At 36.9% G+C, this 26,612-nt stretch overlaps 1 protein-coding gene across 2 annotated transcripts in view; it reads right to left on the bottom strand.

Annotated features, from left to right (window-relative positions):
* PTPN14 (protein tyrosine phosphatase non-receptor type 14) overlaps nucleotides 1–26,612 on the bottom strand; it is a 304,902-nt gene that overhangs the window by 38,416 nt on the left and 239,874 nt on the right. For both annotated transcript variants that reach the window (XM_053712491.1, XM_053712492.1), the window contains 2 exons: nucleotides 24,062–25,545; nucleotides 20,674–20,817 (listed from right to left, as the gene is read on the bottom strand). In XM_053712491.1, the coding sequence (XP_053568466.1) occupies nucleotides 20,674–20,817; nucleotides 24,062–25,545 (1,628 nt within the window). The remainder of the gene's footprint in view (nucleotides 1–20,673; nucleotides 20,818–24,061; nucleotides 25,546–26,612) is intronic.

The raw sequence follows: 26,612 nt of genomic DNA on the forward strand, positions 1-26,612 counted from the left end.
CTTTACCAACCTAAGACATACTAATTGTAGAAGCATTGCTCCTAAAAGTCTATGGATCCTTTGTATTGGAGTCTTACTATAAATCAATTATCAACTCATTAAAGGGACGGTAAACTTACATATTTTCTTCTCTGCACTGTAATTAATCCAGTGCATACAGCCAGCTTTTTGTTTAAAAGCACTTTAAAACTTGAGGCTTTTTAAATTACGACTCGGCAGGAGATTAAACTTCTGATGAAACTTACTAAGTTTTTTGTGTCTGCCTCAGCTGGTCAGTAGCATGATATTGGGGCATTATGCATATGATGTCGCGCTTGACCCATCAAACCAAAATAAGCAGAAAACCTTAATAGCACAGCCCTTGCAATTCACTGTTTATTTTGGTCCAATGGTTAAGCAGCGTAGCAGCTTATGCACAACTCTTATTATGTAAGTGTGGGCAGCTTAGTAACAAGAGCATGTTTTGCATAATTGTTATGGGGCATAAGGCATAGCTTCTGATTGGCTGTACAACCCGCTGACAAAGAACTTAAAAAGATTCCCAAGCAAGTAGGTGGCTGGGCATGTATCTAAACAAACCTTGTTATAAAGTGAGATGCTGAACTTTTTAATGACAATAATTGCAGAGCTGTAAAGAAGATTATGTACCAGTGACATCCATATATAATGAGTGAATTATTGTAACCCTTAGAAAATCCTAAAATTCTAGTAGGGATGCAAGCTCAGGAGCATTCACACGTGTCTGGACTCTCTGGAGCACTATATGGCAGCAGTTTTGCAAGAATGTTATCCATTTGCAAGAGCATTAGATGGCAGCTCTATTTCCTGCCATTTAGTGCTCCAGACACCTTCCTATGTATATCTTCAACAAAGAATACCATGAGAATGAAGCATAATTGATGATAGAAGTAAATTAGAAACTTGTTTTTAAAAATGGTATGCTTTGTCTGAATCACAATATATTTTTTTGGCTTTCATATGCCTTTAAAGAACCCTTTTAATAAGCTCAGACCTTCATTAAAGGGACAGTAGTCAAAGCTTCTGTTTTATAAATGTTTTCTTACTTTTTCATTTTTACTGGATTGAATATTGTTCTAAACTGATGATAATAAGCTGCAAGCAACTGAACACTTGGGCCAGATTACAAGTGGAGCGCTAATACACGCTCCTGCTCGAGCGTTAACTGTGTTAGAAGTTGGCTTTTGCACGTCGGGTTGCGCTCATATTATGAGTTGAAAGTAAGCTTTTTTTGCTTGTGCAAAATTCGCACCTAAGAGGTGGCGTGAGGTGGCAAAAGGGTAGGGAAGCAGCAGTCTGATGACCGCAGCTCCATATATATATATACATATACATACACACATATATATATATATATATAGATGATTATATATGTATAGATATATACAGATATATTTAGGACTTTGGGATGTGGAATATTTACAGTACATACACAGTATAACTTTATTAAATATAAATATGATTTTACATGTTTCCATCTACTTAAATGTAAAGGGCTTCATTGCGCACACACACACACACATATATATATATATATATATATATATATATATATATATATATATATATATATGTGTGTGTGTGTGTCCATATATGTGTGCATATGTATTTATATGTGTATATATGTCTCTAAATACTAAAAATATACACATATAAATACATATGTACACACACATATATATGTCATATATATATATATATACATATATATATATATATATATATATACTGTGTGTGTATATATATATATATATATATATATATATATACACACACATACATCTTTTGATATGCATATGCATGTATCTCAATGTTGAAGTCATTTAAGCCTCTTTAATAACACCTGATACCTCATATCTTTGAGCCCTTATAACTTGTGTGCAATATTTAAAAAAAAAATATATCTTTCATATAGGTGGCGAGAGTCCACGAGCTAGTTACTGATGGGATATACATTCCTACCAGGAGGGGGCAAAGTTTCCCAAACCTCAAATGCCTATAAATACACCTCCCACCTCACTCATACCTCAGTTTTACAAACTTTGTCTCCTTAGGAGGTGGTGAAGCAAGTTGTGCTTGGTTTCTTCAGTGAAAGGCGCTTCTAAGCATATTGAAGCCCAGTTCCTCTCTAAGTACAGTGTTTGTCTGAGGGATGTGAAGGGAGTATTGCCTGATGATACCATGTTTTCGCCTATGGGAAAGCTTTTCATAAGGCTCTCTGTAAATCGGTTACAGGGATTCATTTGCTGCCTCCCTTTATAGATCGACATTATACTCTTGTACCATTACCTCTGCTGATATGTTTCAGTACTGGTTCGGCTGTCTGCTATATGTGGATGGTAGTCTTACACAGTAAGTATATACTTTTATTATATAATACACTCTCAGCTATGGATTGGGCACTTTTTAAGTAAAGTTTGTATACATGCCTTGAGTCAGTAATTCAGTGCTCTTTTTTAGTGACTTTATTTGTGGCTAAATATTTGTCAAGGTTGGTTGTCTGTGAAACATACAGGTTTTTTTTTTGGAGCTAGTAATTTATTTATAAATTAGGATGCTAAGTATTATGTTAGTCTCATGGACTGTTGATAATCACATTCAGCTAGATTTAGAGTTCTGCGGCCAAAGGGGTGCGCTAGCTACGCGTGTTTTTTTTTCCACGCACCTTTTAAATACCGCTGGTATTTAGAATTCACAGAATGGCTGCGTTAGGCTCTAAAAAGGGAGCGTAGAGCATAATTTACCGCCACTGCAACTCTAAATACCAGCGGTGCTTACGGACGCGGCCAGCTTCAAAAACGTGCTTGTGCACGATTCCCCTAAAGGAAACAATGGGGCATTTTGAGCTGAAAAAAAAACCTAACAACTGCAAAAAAGCAGCGTTCAGCTCCTAACGCGTCCCCATTGTTTCCTATGGGGAAACACTTCCTAAGTCTGCACCTAACACCCTAACATGAACCCCGAGTCTAAACACCCCTAACCTTACACTTATTAACCCCTAATCTGCCGCCCCCGCTATCGCTGACCCCTGCATTACACAATTAACCCCTAATCTGCCGCTCCGTACACCGCCGCAACCTACGTTACCCCTATGTACCCCTAATCTGCTGCCCCTAACACCGCCGGCCCCTATATTATATTTATTAACCCCTAATCTGCCGCCACCAACGTCGCCTCCACCTACCTACAATTATTAACCCCTAATCTGCCGACCGGACCTCACCGCTACTATAATAAATGTTTTAACCCCTAATCTGCCGACCGGACCTCACCACTACTCTAATAAATGTATTAACCCCTAAAGCTAAGCCTAACCCTAACACTAACACCCCCCTAAGTTAAATATAATTTAAATCTAACAAAATAATTTAACTCTTATTAAATAAATTATTCCTATTTAAAGCTAAATACTTACCTGTAAAATAAATCCTAATATAGCTACAATATAAATTATAATTATATTGTAGCTATTTTAGGATTAATATTTATTTTACAGGCAACTTTGTATTTATTTTAACCAGGTACAATAGCTATTAAATAGTTAATAACTATTTAATAGTTACCTAGTTAAACTAATTACAAAATTACCTGTAAAATAAATCCTAACCTAAGTTACAATTAAACCTAACACTACACTATCAATAAATTAATTAAATACAATACCTACAAATAAATACAATTAAATAAACTAACTAAAGTACAAAAAATAAATGAATATTTACAAACATATTAAAAATATTACAACAATTTTAAGCTAATTACACCTACTCTAAGCCCCCTAATAAAATAACAAAGCCCCCCAAAATAAAAAAATTCCCTACCCTATTCTAAAATAAAATTAGAAAAGCTCTTTTACCTTACCAGCCCTTAAAAGGGCCTTTTGCGGTAGAGCTGCGCATCTTCACCTGTCTCACGATTCGATTCGATTACGATTATCATCGTAACGATTCGATACGATTCGATTCTACGATGCATCGCGATGCATCACGATTACTGCACTATTTCTGCCCAATTTTTAAATTTTTCAGAAAAAAAAATTCAAGAAGTCAAAGTATTGAAATAAACTCTTTTTTTATTTTATTAGCTCAAAAAAGGACACTCTTCCTGTGGCAAAGTCTGAACACAGCAGACAACAACAGTTTATAGAACAGTAAATACTAAATGGCAATTGTTGTATTGGTTTGGAAACAATATTATGGCATCAAACTGTAGTTACAGAGTACGTAGTGTAAAAAGTGCAGTGCTCACAGTGTACTTCTTCAGTAAAAGAAAATATTTAAATGTATATATTATATATTAGTAAGTAGTACACTATACACTTGTAAAGAAACATGAACAACAAATAAATGTCTAACCTATCTATGTTGGTTTTAATTTAATTTCTTTACTTACTTAGTAATAATAATATAATAGACATTAAATTAAAACCCAAATAGATAGGTTAAGCTTAAGTTACCACCATAATACCTTATTTGTGTGAAAATTGTCCTCAGAAAACAAAACATAAATCCCTTATAGGTACAAAATTACAGGTGCAGTCCACTGTGCCTTCATGACTGTCAATTTGTGGCAAACAAACATCACGTGAAGAATCTGGAACACAACACAAAAGCACAGAGTGTGCACACAACACACATGTGATTGTGACATATACAATTAGTTTACACAGTTACAGACTTACAATAGTACTAGAGACTGAGAGAGAGACATTTAAAACAAGTAGCATTGAACTGAACTACTATAACTACAGTTTCTTCTTGATGATTATATTATCTTTATGGGATCACAAATATAATTAGTTAGTTATTAGTTACTGTTAAAGCAGTACTACACACAACTGAATAGTGACTGAGTCTGTCACTGAACAGTACACAGCAGTCACACACAAACAAACAATACATAAAAAAGGACACAGACATCAAGGAGTAAATCATGGTGAAGAAAGGGTGGCACGCCACTCACCTGAGGTGTGTGTGCTTTATTTTTGTATTGTGCTGTTGTGTGTGGCACTGTGTGTGTGCTGTACTGTCTGTAGTGTACAGTATATTTGTGATCCAATAAAGATTTACTCAAGGTTTACTCAAGGCTTTTCCTTCCCCTATAGTGGGGTTTGGCTTCAGTCTCACTCTCTGCATAGTGCACTCATAGACAGTTAGACAGTCACACTCACTAGACACTCAGACACTAGAGACACAGTGGGACACACACACAAACAAAAACATTCAATGGCACCACAGTCAGCCACAGTCACACTCACACTCATAGACACTTAGACAGTGACACTGGGACAGACACACAATCACATACAAACAAAAAAATTCAAAGGCAGTTAATACACTCATCTCACACACACTCATAGAGAATGAGATACATACAAACTTTTCAAACTGGCACTCACTCACAGACACACTCACACACTCATAAAGAGACAGTTAGACACTGCAGTACACACATTGTTATTGTTAACTGGTTGGTTATATTCGGTTAACCCCTACAGATCTGCCTGGGAGTGGGTGGGATGGCATTTGGGATTGGGAATTGGGATCATAAACAAAAACATATGATATCTTTCTTAAAGGGTCTATTTAAAATAGACAATTTTTTAGTGTGAATGAATAATATTAATAATCCCTTATGCAGTGTGCACTATGCACTCACTGCATTGCAAACAATACAGGGGTGTGCTGTAACAATAGCACAACATCTACAAAACAGAGCACTTCCTGATTGGCAAACATCACAGTAACACTAGAAGTAGTAATAGACATTAAACAAGAAGTAGCATTGAACTACTAGATTTACTAACTTTGATTATCAATATCTTTATGGGATCACAAATATATTGTTACACAACACACACACAGTCACAGTCACACACAGTCAAACAATACCAAAAAAAACACACATAATAAAAAGAGTGAATCATGGTGAAGGGTGACACTGACTGACACGCACACATGAGGTGTGTGCAGTTGTGTGTTGTTTCTTTTGTATTGTGTGTGTGTGTGTGTGACTGTGACAGAGTGACGTGGTCGGTCGTGTCGTGTAGTGTACTAGTATATTTTGTGATCCAACAAAGATTTACTCAAGGTTTTAAGCTTCATTTTTCAAAAAGCTATAAGCTATATAACAGTAACAAATATAAAATAACTTAACAGTAGTCTGCACTGGGCAGTGGGGCACACAGCACTTTCTTCTGGATGTGCCAAAAAACATTAAATATTAATATTATAAACCTGAATCACTACTCAGAATTATGGAATATGTAGGTTTTTCTGTAAGAACACTAGTTGATCCACATGCTCTGGTTTGAGGGTGCTTCTTTTAGCCGTTACCACATCTCCTGCAGTGGAGAAAACCCGCTCTGCAGACACGCTTGTACCTGGGATACACAAGTATCGCTTTGACAAATGAGAGAGGAGGGGAAATATGACCTCATGTACATGCCACCATTTCAAAGGGTCTTCAGTGAGAGGCAGAGATGGGGCTTTACAATATTTCTCTATTTCCTCTTCAGCCTTGGCATAGGGGGTCTTGGGTTCTATTGTACCTTCAGTGTCAGTGAAAGACTGTCCCAGCAAAGTCATGAGAAGCGATGTGGACTTTCTTTTGGGAGGAGAAGGGTTATCCTCCTCGATGGCTGATTCTTCTTCCAGAGTTTCTTTTCCCTCAGGCAGTGGCACTTCATCCACGTTTGTCCTCCTAGATGTAACTGTACTAGTACACTCAATCTGTGTTTGAACAAAAGAATAGAAAAAATAGCATTCATTATTACCTCGAGCAGCCAGCCAGCTAATGCTATGTGTGTGCTCAGAGAGACAGTAATGCATAAATAAATGCATACAACAGCTCACATCTATTCAAGAAACATGATGCAATTAAAATTACCTCCAAGGATGCAGCCTCCTCAGTCACTCCTCTGTATATCTCCAATCTCTCCTCCTCTGTGAGAATAAAAGGCAGTCCCTTAAAACGAGGATCCAGGGCAGAGGCTGTATAAAGTATCTTCTTCTCTGCCTCACTGCTGTACCTCTTCAGGAGATCTGTTTTGATGGCATTCTTGATCTCATGGATCATGGGTGTGTCTCCCATGGTGTCTGTCATGTTCTGGAGCAGTTGTGCATTTAGAGGGGCAATGAGAGAAACAGTTGGATTGCGCTCTTCTGACATCAGTGTGGTTGCATCTTTCATTGGCTTTAATGCACTCACAGCATCCTCTGCATTTGACACATCTGTTTCGTTGAGAGTGCAGAGATCTGACTCACTTTTTCTGACTTCTGGAGACAACAATGTGGCACAGATTGCAGGTTGCTGTTCTAGGAACCTCTCGACCATGTCATATGAGCTGTTCCACCTTGTTGTCACATCAGTTATTAGCTTATGATTCTTCAGGCCAAGACATTTCTGTTTTTCTTTCAGACAGTGGTTTGCTGTAGTGCTGCGGTGAAAAAATGTTGATATTCGTCGCACTCTGCCTAAAAGCCTGGAGAGCGTGGCCACTTTCAGCGCCCGCTGGGATGCGAGATTCAGTGTATGGGCGAAGCATTTTACATGAGGGAATTTTCCAACTTGAGCAGCAACAATCATGTTCGAAGCATTGTCGGTCACAAGCACTACAGATTTATCGGACAGCTGCCATTCTTCCACGACACGAGACAGTAGCTCCGCCAGATGAGAACCCGTGTGAGACTCATAAACTGCTCTCGTTTGCAGCACATGCGACAAGATCTTCCAGTCCTTGCTAATGTAATGTGCAGTTACTGTTACATAAGACTCCGTCGTGACTGAAGTCCATGAATCACACGTTAGTGCGACTCGACTGGCTTGGCTCATTGATGCAATTACCTGAGCTTTTGTTTCTTGGTAGAGTGCAGGTATAACGTTTTCTGTTAAGTGATTGCGTGACGGGATCTTATAACGTGGCTCTAGTGTCTTCAACAGGTTGCGAAACCCAAGGTTTTCCACAACAGAGTAAGGCCGTAGGTCCTTCGCTATGAAAGTTGCCACAGCTTTGGTTATTCTCTTCCCTTTTTCAGAGTTGGGTGGCAAAGTTGACAGCATTGCATCAATTCTTGGCTGATGAGCTTCAGCTAGTCTTGTTATTTCCTTGGCAGTGGCACTGGCGACAGCGGCAGGGGTTAGCATCTCAGAGTGAAAACGTCTAACGTGATTTCTCAAGTTAGTAGTATTCCCTAGGTATTTAATTTTTGTGTGACAGGCTTTACAAACCGCGTGTGTCTTGTCCAATTCGTGCTTTCCAGTATGTTCATAAAATCCAAAATGTGCCCAGATGCTTGCTTTTAAAATGCTAGGTGCATTTTTTATCTCTCTATCTTTTTTGTCTCCCTCTGTCATTTTAGCATGACATGTACATATGTGACGGATGATGTTGTTGTCAACGTCAAACTCTGTCAGTGTTAAAAAAAAAAGAAAATACACTAAGTTCCAGTTGTCAAAATGTCAAGCCGCAAATGTAAAATCAACAAGTACTAGTAACTTCAACTACTTTGCCAATGCCATACATTTTGCGAACATAAATTTTAAAACAAATTGCATTGTGATAATTGCAGGGGACATCACTCACTCACTGACACAGTTACTGTAATATATTACACACTTAAAGGTGCAAAAACCCAAACATTTACTTTCATGATTCAGATAGAGAATACAATTTTAAATAAACATCATAACTAACTCTTCTATTATTTAATTTGCTTCATACTTCTCAGATATCGTTTGTTGATGACATATTAGCAATGCATTGCACAGCACACACATTACTTACTATAAGTATATAATACTTTGTGCACAAGGAGGAGGCTATGCATTTCAACAAAGGATAAGCAAATTATATAATAGGGAAAGTTGTTTAAAATTGCATGCACTTTCTTGAATTAATATATTATTAAAATATTAGAACTTCAGACCAGGCCATCCATCCATGTGAAAAACATGTAGATAATAGATACAGATTAGACTAATAGAGACATTATTAGACAATAATAGTATACTATATTTATTTATAATACATTTTTTATATATGCAATATTATTCAATAATGCAGCAATTAATTATGCAGCAGCCTGAGCCTCAGTCAGCTCAGCATACTACGTTAAGTAAATAAGGCAAGTATTTAATTGTTACCCCTTATTGTGTAATAAATGTGATTGTGTACCCCTTATTGATTTGCTCTTACCTATTGGCAAGTAGTAGGCAGTTGAGGCAATAGGCAGGCATGGCAATGGCAATTATGGCATGGCATTGGCAAAATGTACAACGTTTTGGTAACTATTAACTAAACAAACAGTTAGTTAGTCTAATTCTCACCATAGGTCTCCTCCTCTGTCTCCCACAAAATAAAAATGAGCCCGCCGTGTAGCTGTAGTATACCGCCGTGTACCATCATCAATCTCAGGCAACAAACTCCTGCTTTGCTGCTTTGCTCCTACTGCGTAACTTCGGCACTTCAAGAGACCGCCCATGAGCGCCCATGTTGCTTTATTGGGTGACGTGACGTCAGTGACGTCAAAACGATGTACCGCGCACTTTCGCGCACTTTCTTTTACGTTTCCTGGAGGCTGGTCACGTGGGTAACGTTAATCGATTATCGCGTCTCAGCGCATCGATGCAGAATCGTTTCATGCCGCATCGCGATGCATCGTCAAAACGATTATTTTTGACAGGCCTATTTTGCGGGGCATGCCCCAAAGAAAACAGCTATTTTGCCTGGAAAAAAAAACATACAATACCCCCCCCCCCCCCAACATTACAACCCGCCACCCACATACCCCTAATCTAACCCAAACCCCCCTTAAATAAACCTAACACTAAGCCCTTGAAGATCTTCCTACCTTATCTTCACCACGCCGGGTATCACCGATCGATCCAGGCTCCGATGTCTTGATCCAAGCCCAAGCGGGGGCTGAAGACGTCCATCCTCCTGCTGAAGTCTTGATCCAAGCCCAAGCGGGGGCTGAAGACGTCCATCCTCCGGCTGAAGTCTTGAACCAAGCGGCGAATGAAGAAGTCCATCTTCGGGCAGAAGTCTTCATCCTATCCGGGCAGAAGAGGACATCAGCCAATCAGAATTTTCCTACCTTAATTCCGATTGGCTGATAGAATCCTATCAGCCAATCGGAATTCGAGGGACGCCATCTTGGATGACGTCATTTAAAGGAACCTTCATTCGGACTTAGGACGTCGGAAGAAGAGGATGGATCCGCGTCGGAGGTCTTCAAGATGGAGCCGCTCATCATCGGATGAAGATAGAAGATGCCGCTTGGATGAAGATGGTTGCCGGTCCGGATCTCCTCTTCTGCCCGGATAGGATGAAGACTTTGGAGCCTCTTCTGGACTTCTTCAGCCGCTTGATAGAAGACTTCAGCCGGATGATGGATCTCCAGCCCCCGCTTGGGCTTGGATGAAGATTTCGGAGCCTGGACGGATCGGTCATACCCGATGTGGTGAAGATAAGGTAGGAAGATCTTCACGGGCTTAGTGTTAGGTTTATTTAAGGGGGGTTTGGGTTAGATTAGGGGTATGTGGGTGGTGGGTTGTAATATTGGGGGGGGGTATTGTGTTTATTTTTACAGGCAAAAGAGCTGAATTATTTGGGGCATGCCCCGCAAAAGGCCCTTTTAAGGGCTGGTAAGGTAAAAGAGCTTTTCTATTTTAATTTTAGAATAGGGTAGGGCATTTTTTTTATTTTGGGGGGCTTTGTTATTTTATTAGGGGGCTTAGAGTAGGTGTAATTAGCTTAAAATTGTTGTAATATTTTTATTATGTTTGTAATTAATTTTTTTATTTTTTGTAACTTAGCTTTTTTATTTTTTGTACTTTAGTTAGTTTATTTAATTGTATTTATTTGTAGGGATTTGTATGTAATTAATTTATTGATAGTGTAGTGTTAGATTTAATTGTAGGTATTTTATTTAATTAATTTATTGATAGTGTAGTGTTAGGTTTAATTGTAACTTAGGTTAGGATTTATTTTACAGGTAATTTTGTACTTATTTTAACTAGGTAGCTATTAAATAGTTCTTAACTATTTAATAGCTATTGTACCTGGTTAAAATAAATACAAAGTTGCCTGTAAAATAAATATAAATCCTAAAATAGCTACAATATAATTATAATTTATATTGTAGCTATATTAGGGTTTATTTTACAGTTAAGTATTTAGCTTTAAATAGGAATAATTTATTTAATAAGAGTTAATTTATTTCGTTAGATTTAAATTATATTTAACTTAGGGGGGTGTTAGTGTTAGGGTTAGATTTAGCTTTAGGGGTTAATACATTTATTATAGTAGCGGTGAGGTCCGGTCGGCAGATTAGGGGTTAATACTTGAAGTTAGGTGTCGGCGATGTTAGGGAGGGCAGATTAGGGGTTAATACTATTTATTATAGGGTTAGTGAGGCGGGAGTGAGGCGGATTAGGGGTTAATAACTTTATTATAGTAGCGGTGAGGTCCGGTCGGCAGATTAGGGGTTAATAATTGTAGGTAAGGTAGCAGCGACGTTGGTGGTGGCAGATTAGGGGTTAATAAATATAATATAGGGGTCGGCGGTGTTAGGGGCAGCAGATTAGGGGTACATAGGGATAACGTAGGTTGCGGCGGTGTGCGGTCGGCAGATTAGGGGTTAAAATTTTTTTTTAGAGTGGCGGCGATGTGGGGGGGGGCCTCGGTTTAGGGGTACATAGGTAGTTTATGGGTGTTAGTGTACTTTAGAGCACAGTAGTTAAGAGCTTTATGAACCGGCGTTAGCCCATAAAGCTCTTAACTCCTGTCTTTTTTCTGCGGCTGGAGTTTTGTCGTTAGATTTCTAATGCTCACTTCAGCCAAGACTCTAAATACCAGCGTTAGAAAGATCCCATTGAAAAGATAGGATACGCAAATGGCTTAGGGGGATCTGCGGTATGGAAAAGTCGCGGCTGCAAAGTGAGCGTTAGACCCTTTCCTGACTGACTCCAAATACCAGCGGGCGGTAAAAACCAGCGTTAGGAGCCTCTAACGCTGGTTTTGACGGCTAACGCCAAACTCTAAATCTAGGCGTTTGTATGCAGCTATAATAGAAGTATCCATTAGGCACTATTTAGGTAGATTTTTTTTTTTTGTATATACAATCAAAATTCTTACCTGCTTTTTTAGAGTTATAGGTGTATTAGAAATCCACTTACAGCTTTGCATGTCGCACATGTGATGATGCTATTTATTTATATTTATGTCATAGCGTGACGTGTCATCATTTAGATCCGTTTTCTGGCGCCAAAATATTCAATTTAAAATTGTTGTTATAAGCTCCGCCTCCAGCCCATTCAGGGTTCTCAGAAAACAGAGCTTTATTGCAGCATTTTATGAATCAGTTTTCTTTTTTTTATAAATTTTTGCTCTGTTTCCCATTCTCTCAATCCTGTTATATATATCATATATAGGAGCATGGATATAAATGTGCAGAATTTATTTATTTATTCATTTATTTTTATTTTGTTTTTTTTTGCAATTATGTCTCAAACTGAACCTGCCTCTGATGTTACCATAGGATTTGAGGTGCCTGAACACGTATCTACCAAAGCTAAGTGTGTTTGTTGTAATAAAGCTGATCTCAATTCTTCAGCTCAATTATGTGGCTCTTGTTTTGACAAAATTGTTAAATGCTGATAATATATCTATGAGTACAAATACACCCACTGTTAATCCATCTCAGTCTAATGTACATAGCATTACTGCAGAAATGAAAGATTTTATTGCTGCAGCTATAGAGAAGGCAATGACTGCTTTTCCGCCTTCAAATAAACGTAAAAGGGTTTTGCAACATTTTCCTAAACCTAGTAAATTAAGTACTGACCTTCAGCATACTGATATATCCTCTACTGATGGGTTTTCCTCTGATTCTGAGGATGCCACGTCAGAGACAGATATAGACAATATATTCGTTCTCTCAAAGGAAGTTTTGTTTACTTTGGGTATTGAGGAGTCTAAACCTCCTGATGATAAAGCTAGTAATCCTCTAAGTTCTGTATTTAACACTACTGTTATTACTCCTAAAGTATTTCCTATTCCTGACGCTCTCTCTAATGTGATTGCTAAAGAATGGTCTAAGCCTGGTACCTATTTTAACCCTTCTTCTAGGTTTAAGAAATTGTATTCTTTACCTGTAGCCAATTTAGAACTTTGGGAAACAGTTCCTAAAGTTGATGGGGCAATTTTCACTCTTGCCAAACGTACTAGTATTCCTATGGAAGACAGTACTTCAATCAATATTAGAACTCCATGCTATTTTCAGAGCTCTTCAGGCTTGGCCTCTATTAAAGAGAGAACTGTATATTCGGTTTCAAACATACAATGTTACAAAAGTGGCATATGTCAATCATCAAAGGGGGACTTGCAGTCCCCTAGCAATGAAAGAAGTGTCTCTAATACTTTCTTGGGCGGAATCCAACTCTTGTCTAATCACTGCAATTCATATACCAGGTGTAGACAATTGGGAAGCGGATTATCTCATTCGTCAGATTCTACATCTGGGGGAGTGGTCTCTCATTCCAGATGTGTTCTATCAGATTGTGCAGATGTGGGATCTTCCAGACATAAAACTGATGGACTCTAGTCTAAACTAGAAATTTCCCAGATACCTCTCCAGGTCCAGGGATCCTCAAGCGGAATTGATGGATGCTCTAGCAGTTCCATGATTTTACCAACCTGCTTGCATTTTTCCACCTCTGGTTCTTCTTCCAAAAGTGATCTCAAAGATCATAATTAAACAATCTTATGTGTTTCTGATAGCACCAGCATGGCCTCACAGGTTCTGGTATGCAGAACTTGTCCGAATGTCCAGTTGCCAACCTTGGTCACTTCCTCTAAGACCAGACCGTCTGTCTCAAGGCCCGTTTTTTCATCCGGATCTCAAATCTCTAAATTTGAAGGCATGGAAATCGAACGCTTAGTCCTTAGTCATAGAGGTTTCTCTGAATCTGTGATTAACACTATGATACAATAAAGAAAATATATCACAAGGTTTGGAAAACCTATATTTCATGGTGTTCCACTCATGAATATTCTTGGCATTCTTTTAGAATTCCTAGGATTCTACAGTTTCTTCAGAATGGTTTGGATAAAGGTTTGTTTGCCAATACTTTGAAAGGACAAATCTTTGCTCTTTCTGTTTTATTTTACAGAAAGATTGCTAATCTTCCTGATGTTCACTGTTTTGTACAGGCTTGGCTTTGACTCGTATCAAACCTTTTATTAAAGGGACATTATACACTCATTTTTTCTTTGCATAGATGTTTTGTAGATGATCTATTTATATAGCCCATAAAGTTTTTGTTTTTTTTTAAATGTATAGTTTTGCTTATTTTTAAACAACATTGCTCTGATTTTCAGACTCCTAACCAAGCCCCAAAGTTTTATGTGAATACCGTCAGCTACCTTCTCCAGCTTGCTCCTGTTTGTGTAAAGGGTCTTTTCATATGCAAAAGACGGGGGAGGGGGGAGTGTCTTATTTCCCAATTGCAGTGGGCTTTTCAGCTACCTTTTCAACTGAGCTAAACTGAGAGCTTCTAAGTAAGTTTTTAAACAGTTTTATACTGGATTTTTATATCAGTATCTGTGAATCTTATTCTTTATAGTAGTGTCTATTACATGCAGTTATATGAAAATGAGTGTATACTGTCCCTTTAAATCTATTTCTCCTCCTTGGAGTCTAAATTTGGTATTAAAGACTTTGCAGGTTCCTCCTTTTGAGCCTATGCATTATTTGGACATTAAACTACTTTCTTGGAAAGTGTTATTTCTCTTGGCTATCTCTTCTGCTAAAATAGTTTTTGAATTTTCTGCTCTCTCTTGCGAGTCTCCTTATCTGATTTTCCTTCAAGATAAAGCTGTTTTGCAAAGTTGTGAATTCTAACATCATCAATAGGGAAATTATTGTTCCTTCCTTGTGTCCTAATCCTAAGAATACTCTTGAAAGGTCTTTACATTCTTTGGATGTGGTAAGAGCTTTGAAATATGTTGAGGCTACTAAAGAGTTCAGAAAGACTTCTAGTCTATTTGTTATTTTTTCTGGTTCTTGAAAAGATCAGAAAGTCTCTGCCATTTCTTTGGCATCTTGGTTGAAACTTCTAATTCACAAAGCTCATTTAGAGACGGGGCAGTCTAGAGAATGACAGCTCATTCTACAAGATCAGTTTCCACAACTTGGGTTTTCAAGAATGAAGCTTCAGTTGATTAAATCTGCAATGCAGCCACTTGGTCTTTTTTGCATACATTTACTACATTTTACCATTTTTATGTTTTTGCTTCTCTGGAAGCAGCTTTTGGTAGAAAGGTTCTTCAGGCAGCTGTCTCAGTTTGACTCTAGAGTCTATAATTTATTTATTTTTGTAATTTTTTTTTAATTTTTGAGGAAACATAATTATTTTTTGGGATTTAATTTCTCAGCGGAAATAGCCGTTTTTATTTTATCCCTCCCTCTATAGTTACTCGTGGGCTTTCACATCTTGGGTATTATATCCAATCAGTAACTAGCTCGTGGACTCTCGCCACCTATATGAAAGAAAACAATTTATGTAAGAACTTACCTGATAAATTAATTTCTTTCCTGGTGGCGAAAGTCCACGAGACACACCCATTTTTTGGGGGGTTATGATTTTTTTATAGAGCACATTATTTATCCTGTTCCTCTTTTTTTATGTTTTTACTCCTTATACACCTCACTAACTTGGCTATACGTTAAACTGAGGTATGAGTTAGGTGGGAGGTGTATTTATAGGCATTTGAGGTTTGGGAAACTTTGCCCCCTCCTGGTAGGAATGTATATCCCATCAGTAACTAGCTCATGGACTCTCGCCACTATGAAATAAATTAATCTATCAGGTAAGTTCTTACATAATTTTGAGTATGAGTGTAACTGTACTGTGTAATGTATTTTTTATGTGTTTTGTGCAACCTTTTTTGTTTCGCAAAACAGTTAATGGGACATGAAACCCTAAAAAAATTATTTAAATATTTAGACAGAACGTGTGATTTTAAACAACTTTCCAATTTGCTTCTATTATATAAATTGCTTCATTCTCTTGGTATCCTTAGTTGAAAAGCACATCTAGGTAGGCTCAGGAGCAGAAATGCATTACTAGGAGCTAGATGCTTATTGATGACTGCACAAAAATGCCTCTTTTTATTGGTTCACCAGATGTCTTCAGATAGCTCTCAATAGTCCATAGCTGCTCATTCAAAAAGTATACAAAGTGAATGAAACAAATTGGATAAAAGAAGTAAATTGGAAAGTTGTTTAAAATCACATGCTCTATTTGAATCATGAAAAATAAGAAAAAGAAAAATGTTGGGTTTCATTTCCCTAACTAACTAGAACTAGAGATCTGAGGACGCGCTAACCCGATGCATGTAAACCTGAATTGCACTCAAGTGATCATGTTTACTTTTAAAGGGACAGTCTACACCAGACTTTTTATTGTTTTAAAAGATAGATAATCTTTTTATTACCCATTCCCTAGATTTGCATAACCAACACGGTTATATTAATACACTTTTTACCTCTGTGATTATCTTATATCTAAGCCTTTGCAAAATGCCCCTTTATTTCAGTTCTTTTGACAGACTTGCATTTTAGTCAATCAGTGCTGGCTCCTAGGAGCTCCACGTGCATGAGCACAGTGTTATCAATATGACACACATGAACTAACATTCTATAAATCAAGAATGTTTATTTTGGACTAGACTGTCCCTTTAACTTGTAACACGAGCAAAAAGGCGCACACGCAAACACCCACTATAAATCCCTTATCTCTCGCTGGTAACTGTTAGCGCTCCACTCGTAATCTGGCTCTTAATATGGTATTAAGAATCAAACTTTGTGAAAATAAATTAAGGTTTTTTGTTAAGGTAGGTAGAGAAAAACTATTAGAGTTACAAAAAGTTTTTTTTTCATTGTTGCCTTAAAGGGATAGGAAACTCATAATTAAACTTGCATGATTCAGATAAAGCATGTAATTTTAAGACACTTTGAAACTCACTTCATTCTCTTGGTATCCCTTGTTGAAAATGAATACACACATATCATACACTAGTGGGAGCTATCTGTTTAATGGTGCCTGCACACATTTGTCTCTTGTGATTGGCTAATTCAACTAGCGGCCAGTAGTGCAATGCTGTTACTTCAGCAAAGGATAAGAAGAGAATAAAGCAAATTTGATAGTAGAAGTAATTGCAAAGTTGTTTAAAAGTTTATGTTCTATTCAAATGATGAAAGACATTTTTTGGGGTTTCCTGTTCTTTTAAATATTTGGGCTCATCTTCGTACATCCTTTTATTGGTTAAACCTTTGTTTATATTTTTTTTTAAGGAAAAGGTCAGGTTCATCTTGATATATCTGTTATTAGGTGTATAAGTCGTGTACAGCAGATGTTATTTTATAGATATAAATAAAAAATAAATAAATTATTAAACTGAGTAAAATTGACTTAAAAAGAAAGCCCTGTTTTCTCTAACAGGAAGTGGCATAATCTTTCCATGAGCTCTTTGGATCAGGCTTCCCTTGAGGTCTAGTAATTCGAGGGAGAGTCTGGTTCCTTCAACCATTAAATACCTTGACAAAACCAAAATGCATAATGTTGTTATGACAAGAATGCATCATGTTCTACAGCGAAAAGGAAATTTATCAGGCAGAGGGGGTGTAAGACAGAGGTGCATGTAGAAAGCAATATCAGCTAGAAGTTGTAAGGTTGTATATGCGATTCCCTACATATGAAATGTAGCTGGGAATCGTAAGCTCTGTTCTTTAATTTTGGGACTGTAAAATGTATGAATGCCCCCCATAGTCATAGACTTGTTGTTTCTTGTGTCCTTTAAACTACTAGTTAAAGGGACATTGTACACTAGATATTTATTTGCATACATTTTTTGTAGATGATCCATTAAAGGGACACTAAACCCAAATTTTTTCTTTCATGATTCAGATAGACCATGCAGTTTTAAGCAACTTTCTAATTTATTCTTATTATCAATTTTTCTTCGTTCTCTTGCTATCTTTATTTAAAAAGCAGGAATGTGATGCATAGTAGCCGGCCCATTTTTGGTTGAGAACCTGGGTTATGCTTGGTTCTTGGTGGGTATATGTAAGCCTCCAATAAGCAAGTGCTATCCATGGTGCTGAACCTAAAATGGACTGGCTGCTAAGATTTACATTCCTGCTTTTAAAATAAAGATAGCAAGAGAACGAAGAAAAATTGATAATAAGAGTAAAATAAAAGGTTGCTTAAAATTTCATGCTCTATCTGAATCATGAAATAAAAAATTTGGGTTCACTGTCCCTCCAATATAGCCCATCTGGCGGTGTGTTTGTAAAAATGTATAGTTTTGCTTATTTTTAAATAACATTGGTCTGATTTTCAGACTCCTAACCAAGCCCCAAAGTTTTAGATGTATACTGATCTATACAGATTTATGATTGTGTCTACATCTAAAGGAGGAGGGTCTGCCTGGTCCTGCTTTCTCAACCCCTTTCACTGGGTGTCCCAACCTAACATTATCAACAGTGCTAAACTGGAAGCTTCTATGTAAGTTTTTAAAAGGTTTTATACTGGATTTTTATATCAGTATCTGCGCCGATTCTTATTTATAGTAGTGTAAATTACATGCAGTTATATGAAATTTGGTGTATACTGTCCCTTTACTTCATGTTTTGCCCCCTCCTTTCATTTGATAGGTGTGTTTGAAGTCTGATATATGTAAAGTGTATAAAAAGACAAATATTCCATCAAAATTAAAGTTTCATGATTCAGATGAAGCATGCAATTAAATAAAAAAACTTTCCATATACTTCCATTATCAAAATATGCACAATCTTTTTATATGCACACTTTCTGAGTGTGCATATAAAAGCTCCTACCCAGCATGTGGAAAAGTGTACAGTATATAAAGAAAATTGGATTAACTTTAAAATTTGCCAAAAAAATATTCCACTGCTCATTTCAAAGTGCTATTGCATTGTCTTTTTATAGTGTATTCAATTTAAGGTTGTCACCTTTTGTCCAGAAAATTCCTGGATACTTTTTAAGTGGGCGTGGAGAGAGTGTGACTTGGGGCGTGGCTTCTCGCGGCCTCAAATTCATTATGAAATCAATTTTTAGATATATATTATATTTACACATAATTAAGCCCCCACAAACAAAAAAAATGACCATACAAATTTGAAAAAAATAGCAGACACAGCCAAGTATTACTCACAGTTTCTCTGTGGCTGCACTGCTCTGCACTTGTTGGCTTAGGGCCGGCTGGGGCAAGGGCTCCAGGAAGGCTGCTGCTGCTGCAGAGGACCTACAGTCGATGGAGGTGGTTGAACCACGAAGGTAACAACTGGCCATGTTTCGGCAGGCAGACAACCCGTCGCGCGGCCACCGCACCAACACCTGCCTCTCTCTGCCGCTCTCAGCTGCAGCCGGATGTGACGACTCCCCTCCTCTACCCTCTTCCCCCCTCCCACTGTCTCACACCAATCTCCGTCACTCTTGTAACCTGCTTGTAACCCCGGGCTAAGCGCTCCTCTGGCCAGCTAATGTTTTGTAAAGTCTGCTCACTGCTGCGCCAGGGGAGCGCTTAGCACGGGGCATTTGAGGCTAGTTCTGGGACACGGGACACAGGGCCTCAGACCGGGACTGTCCTGGTGAAACCGGGGTGGGTGGCAACCCTAATTCAATTATTGTTTTTTTATTGAATTCAATTCTATTGCATTTAGTGGTCCTTTAAAGGGACACTAAACACAATTTTTTTTATTTAATGATTCAGATAGAGCATGCAATTTTAAGAGATTTTCTAATTTACTCCTATTATCATTTTTTCTTCATTCTCTTGCTATCTTTATTTAAAAAGCAGGAATTTAAAGGTTAAGAGCTGGCCCATTTTTGGTTGAGAACCTGGGTTATGCTTGCTTATTGGTTTGCTAAATGTAGCCACTAATAAAACAAGCGCTATCCAGGGTGCTAAACCTAAAATGTGCTGGCTTCTAAGCTTTAAATTCCTGCTTTTTAAATAAAGATAGCAAGAGAACGAAGAAAAATGTATAGTAGGAGTAAATTAGAAAGTTCCTTAAAATTGCAGCCTCTATCTGAATCACGAAAGAACAAATTTGGGCTTAGTATCCCTTTAATTGTGGTTGCTACTTCAAATGTATATATTTGTGAGATATATATATATATATATATATATATATATATATATATATATATATATATAAGTATTTTATACATTTTTGTTCACTCAAAGGGGGTTGGGTCACCTTGTACTAGCAGGTCAATAAACTCTAAGATTGATTAATAGCCCAAGTAATGTTGGGTTTGAAAGGGCATTTTTTCACCCTAAAAGGTGAGGATATATACTAGTAGCCCCCACCAGTGATACAGGACCCTGTAAGTTAATCAGAGGAAAAAGCCCCAAGGACATTATCAAGATATAATACAACAGAGTTATTATTTAAATTCTGGCCACATATGAGACTATTGTTGTTATGATTTTTCTGTATCACGCAGGAAGCATTGTGGCATTCTTGTAGGATCTGCATATTCTATTATTTGTATAACACAATAAATCCAAATAATAAACAAAAATATAAATAAATAATGCGTAACTGTGACTAAACTTACTCTCTCATCCATTTGCACAACGGTTGTGTCATCCTGCCTGTCCTCAGGCACAGGAATTCTGGAAACAGAGAGCCCATTCAATGCTGCCAACATCAACGGTCTCTTCTGAGCCTCCAGGGCTGCCATCTCTTGCTTTTTTAAATTCTGTTGGCAAGAAAAAACACGTTTCCATCTTCATCATTTGTGCCAATGAATATCGGAATGTTTTTAATCTTAAGATCATTAAATGCCAAGCCAAGGAATGTAGATGTAGATGATCTCAATTAACAAAAAAATGTAGTAAACAACTTCTAAAAAAGACTATTTACTTTCATTAAAAGGATAAATAGCTTAAACAATTATAGTAAATCATCACACGGGAGGGGCCCCAATAATTAATAATAATAATAATAATAATAATAAAAAAAAAATAAAAAAAAAGATATAGGAGCATTGAAAATCTTGCCCCAAAGACTCAATCTCTCTTTAAAAAGCAAGATATTAAAGGGATACGAAACCTATATTTTTTATTTCTATTATCAACTTTGCCTTATTCCTTTGATATCCTTTGCTGAAGGAGAAGAAATGCCCTATTGAGAGCTAGCTGAGCACATCTAATCAGCCAATAACAAGAGAGAAATGTGTGCAGGCACCAATTACCAGCTAGCTCCCACTATTGTAGGATATGTACATATTCTTTTTCAACAATGGATACCAAGAGACAAGTACATTTGAAAATAGTGAGTTTAAAAGTGTCTTAAAATGGCTTGCTCTGTCTGAATCATGCAAGTTTAATTTTGTCTTTCCTGTCCCTTTAAATAATTACACAGTAACTATAAACCACATATTATCACTAATACTATATATATTAATAAGGAAGCTAAATACAATAAAAAAAAATCCATCATCACAGAGTTTAAAAACAGTAAGTTAAATATATGTAATTTAAAGTGATGGTAAAGTCATCTGTTGTGCAATACATAATCCTTTTTCTTTTACCATAACTAGCACATCGATGTGCTTATATAAATAAAAAACCATTTATTCACTCTGTAATGCCAATTTTATTTCCCTCACCGTACAGTGTTTCAAACAGCCTCTCTATATTTTCTCACCGGTGCAGCTTTGATTGACAACGCTTTTAGCCAATCATCAGCTCACCATGCGCCCTATGTGAAATATGTACCGCACGCTCCCGACATCTACACTAAGTCTTTGCTACTTACTGCGCATGCGCACCGCTTACGCTAACTGCGCATTGCTATATGAGAATACTCAGCTCCTGGTTTTAGCCGATCGGTGCGTAGTGTCATATAGCAATGCGCAGTTAGCGTAAGAAGTGCGCATGCGCAGTAAGTAGCAAAGACTTAGTGTAGATGTCGGGAGCGTGCGGAACATATTTCACATAGGGCGCATGGTGAGCTGATGATTGGCTAAAAGCGTTGTCAATCAAAGCTGCACCGGTGAGAAAATATAGAGAGGCTGTTTGAAACACTGTACGGAGAGGGAAATAAAATTGGCATTACAGAGTGAATAAATGGTTTTTTATTTATATAAGCACATCGATGTGCTAGTTATGGTAAAAGAAAAAGGATTATGTATTGCACAACAGATGACTTTACCATCACTTTAAACAGTATATATATAAAAAAGGAGTAATAAATAAATGTATCCACTTCCATATTAATCCAAATGAAACATGTTTTGTTAATTTTACAGTAAACTTGCTCAGAACTAATATTAAAGGAATAGGAAACCCAAAAATGTTCTTTCATGATTTCGATAGAACATACAATTTTAAACAACTTTCCAATTTACTTCTAATATCAAATTTGCTTCATTCTCTTGTTATCCTTTGCTGAAGGGACAGCATTGCACTACTGACAGGAAGCTGAAAATATCTAGTCAGCCAAACACAAGAGACAAATGTGTGCAGGCACCAATTAGCAGCAGCTCCCACTAATGTTCAACAAGGGATACCAAGAGAATAAAGCACATTTGAAAATTGAAGTGAATTTAAAAGTGTCTTATAATTACATGCTCTATCTGAATCACTTTAAGGAAGCTAGTATAAAGTTAACAAAATACGTACTTATTTTTAGTAGGTAGGTGGTCATTTTTAATAATTTACTATTACTATTTATTTACTATTATTTACTTTTCCTTATTTTTATTTGAATTCCGTATTCTAGTATTATATATTTTAATTAATTCATGGTCAGTACTTATAAAACCTATTTTATTTTCTTGTGTTTTTGTGACTGGGAGCTAAGCTTTCTGTCGTTTGCTTTAAACTACCACCAAAACAAATATCACAAACTAAAAATATATTTATATATTTAAAAATATTTTATTTTAAAAAAATGGTACAATTATCTACATTTATCTTAAATTAAAATAAAATACTTATTTCTAGTTCTGTGCTTGCATCATGTGCCGCCATGCATCCTTCACTTAAGAAGTTATTCCTTGTGTGGGTACATACAGATACGTTTGCAAAATAATTGCACACAAAAAAAGCCTGATGCCTTAAAGGGACATAAAACACTAAATAAATGCTAGATAGAATGATACATTAAAAAAAAGATTAGTCTGAGATTAACATGTAGATGTATTTTTAAAGTTTCATTAGCTGTTTAAATATTGACAAAATAAGTCTAAAGTTTTAGTGTCTATAAAACAATGGGAGCTGCAATGTTGTTATAAATAGGTCACTAGAGTGTGCAGCCAATGGCTGTGTGGAGTATAACAGTTTTCTGCACTTCCATTTCTAACAGGAACTGAAAAGCTCACAATTTCAGAATAGAATTACAGGAAAAGGGGGCAAAATAAATAATGAAAGTATATTGCAATCATATTATATATACACAATATATATATATATATATATATATATATATATATATATATATATATATATATCTATCATATTTATCATTTTATATTGCCATCTCAAAGTGTTTAATGTCATTTTAAAGAACTACTGAGCTCACTATTTCCTGTTTGCTCCCAATGTTGATTTTGGAGCATACAAAAAGTGACAGTTAAAACTATACTTAGTGCATCTGCTCAGTCAGCAGACTTATGTATGCTCCATTAGGAGTAAGGAATTGTTTTTTTTATTGCAAGTATATTTCAAAATGTTCTTAGGTGCACTGTAGTAACTTGCAAAAAGGGTTAAACAAATAGCTAGGGTTATGCCCCTGTGTCGTCTAAGGAAAGGATGCAGCTGGAGAGCAGAGTCACAGACCATATAAACTACTGAAACAGGGGTGTTCCACGTGTATAAAGTTAACTACATAAATAACCATTTTAAATGGTTAAACACATAGTTAAATAAGGGAATATGAGCGGTTCGTCTTTAACCTATAAGAATATATAGCTGCTTAATAAGAAAGTTAATACTCACTCTCATCATTATTTCTCTTTCAACAATTACATCTTCAATTGAAAACATTTCAGACACAGGTCTTTCTTTCACAGGTTCCTTTTTGACCCTCTCCTTTACACTTGTGAGGTCAGGTTCTGAAATGGATGGTCCAAGAGAAGTTCCGTTAATTGCTGTTTGCTCTGTTCTAGAGATGCTGGCAGTCTGTGTTGGCCTTGCTGTCATTGCCTTGGCACGTGCTATTGCAGCAGAAATACTTGCTGGATCATGTCGCAGAGCTCCATTACTAATACTTTTCCGCGGACCAGGATACTCAGGAGGTGGCTTATTTGGTATTCTGGCCAAAGCAGCCTGTAACTGGGCACTGTAAGCTATTCCAGGCATTGATGAGGTATACTGAACAGATTTATGGGATTCCTCCTCCTCTTCGCTTTCACTGCTGTGTATTAACATGGTAGCATCTGAGCAAGTTTTCTTATGATGGTACATTGGAAGTTGTTGAACATCATGATTCTTTTGCAAGGATTCCTCTGTATATACCTGCTCCCGTAATGTGTTTCTACGTGGTAAAGGTGCATTTAATGTCTTTAAAGCCATAGCTTCCATGCCACGTACCATACTTGTAATGACTTCAAAACTGTGGCGTTTGTTGATTGGATGATGCTTTCCCATAATTAATGGTTCACTAACCTCCTGCAGAGACTGGTGAACTACTGGAGAGCTGTCTTCTTGGAAAGTCTTCACAGACTGCTGAACTTTTCTTGTAACCAGGTCTGGACTGCTGCTACTGACATATTTGTGGCGGTGACTTGCTAAATCAGGTGTACTGCTAGCAGGCCGAGGTGGTGGGTATGGAGGTGGTGGTCGAGAAAGAAAATGTCTTACCATATGCACAGCATTAAGACTTTTATTTCCTGGTGGAGGAACATTTGCCAGTTCTGGTGTGCTAACTGTGTGAGATATAGCTTTATTATTTGTCTGATTTGTAACAGTACTACAAGGCATAATTTGTTCAGACTGATTTACAGGCTTATTGCTGTAGGTTGGCTGTGGTCCGTATGTTGTAACATATCGGGGTCTTTCGTGAATCTCAGGTTGACTGTACACTAAGGTCTCACGATGTCTGTAAGCATGTGTATTTCCAATGTTGAGATTTCTTAAAGATTGACTTTGGCTATCTTTAGGTAGAACACCTCTATTCATTTGCCTCATTACAGTGTCATAGTCTGGTGTCGGCCTATAGGAAGGCACTATAATTGCACTATGTCTATAGGTGGGAATATGGTCAACTCTCATGATGTCACTTCCTGTAATACTTAGGTTGGATGACATTGGGGAAACAGGTACAAAATTTTGTGAGCGGTTGAGTGAGTTCATACTATGAGCACTCGAAACACTTCCATTGGGAACTGTGCCATTCATGAAATTAATTTCCATTGGATATGCATCTAGGCTGGTCTGGGATCGGTAATTAAACCCATCTTCATTTATATGGAATATATTGTCTGAAAAGAAAAAGGAATACAATTATCAACAGTGACAATGCTGTAGGTTTTTCTAAACAACCTGATGGTGGAAAATGTTGTAATGTGATACCGTGGATAGTGGTGATAAAACTATACACAATGTAAACCCATACAGTGTGAATCACAATAATATATACATCAGTCAAAAAAATATATATAATAAAATAAATCAATCAAGATATGATAAAATTAAATTGTTTTTTCCAAGGACCCCTAAGGAAGTCTGCAAGGTTTTGCGCAGACGAAATGCGTTGGGAAGTAACTATCCCATCCTCTCAGTGTTAGGATCCCAAAGCTGTGATGATTCTAATGGTCTTTTAATACATCCAGAAACTTTTCACTTTCCAGAGGGACGTTTGGCCACCCAGCAAAAACACATTTCCTATCATATGGGATTGGATGAGTGCTGAACTTTTTATCTCGTTTTTCTAGTAAGTGCAACTGTATTAGCAGATCTTTTCTTTAGTAATAAATAATTATGTGAATCTGAGGTGTGCTGTTTCCTTTGTAAATTACAGATCGCTTTTTTCTTTTGTTTTGTACAAACATATATAGATGTCAAAGATACTTTTATAAGTGAAGGATAAATGTAATTATTTTTGTTGACAGCTTTAATAGGAGCTTTAGAAAAACTAGATGACAATACATACTGAAAAAAAAAAATCATTCCAATAAAATTAATTGTATTGTATTTGTTAAAAAATATTTTTTAAACAAATACAGTCCTGATTGTTTTTAAAGGAATAGTCTAGTCAAAATTAAACTTTCAAGATTCATATAGAGCATGCAATTTTAAGCAACTTTCTAATTTACTCCTATTATCAATTTTTATTCGTTCTCTTGGTATCTTTATTTGAAAAAGCAAGAATGTAAGCATAGGAGCCGGACCATTTTTGGTTCAGCACCTGGGTAGTGCTTTCTGATTAGTGTCTAAATGTATAAAGTAGAATGTATCCAGCACCTGTGCATCCAGTGGGTGTCCAAGCCATCCAGGACCTCACACAAAAGTCCCAAAAGATAATCCAGAAAGGCAAAATAGATGGCAG

Source organism: Bombina bombina, chromosome 4, assembly GCF_027579735.1.
Source record: "Bombina bombina isolate aBomBom1 chromosome 4, aBomBom1.pri, whole genome shotgun sequence".
NCBI classification, from domain to species: Eukaryota; Metazoa; Chordata; class Amphibia; order Anura; family Bombinatoridae; genus Bombina; species Bombina bombina.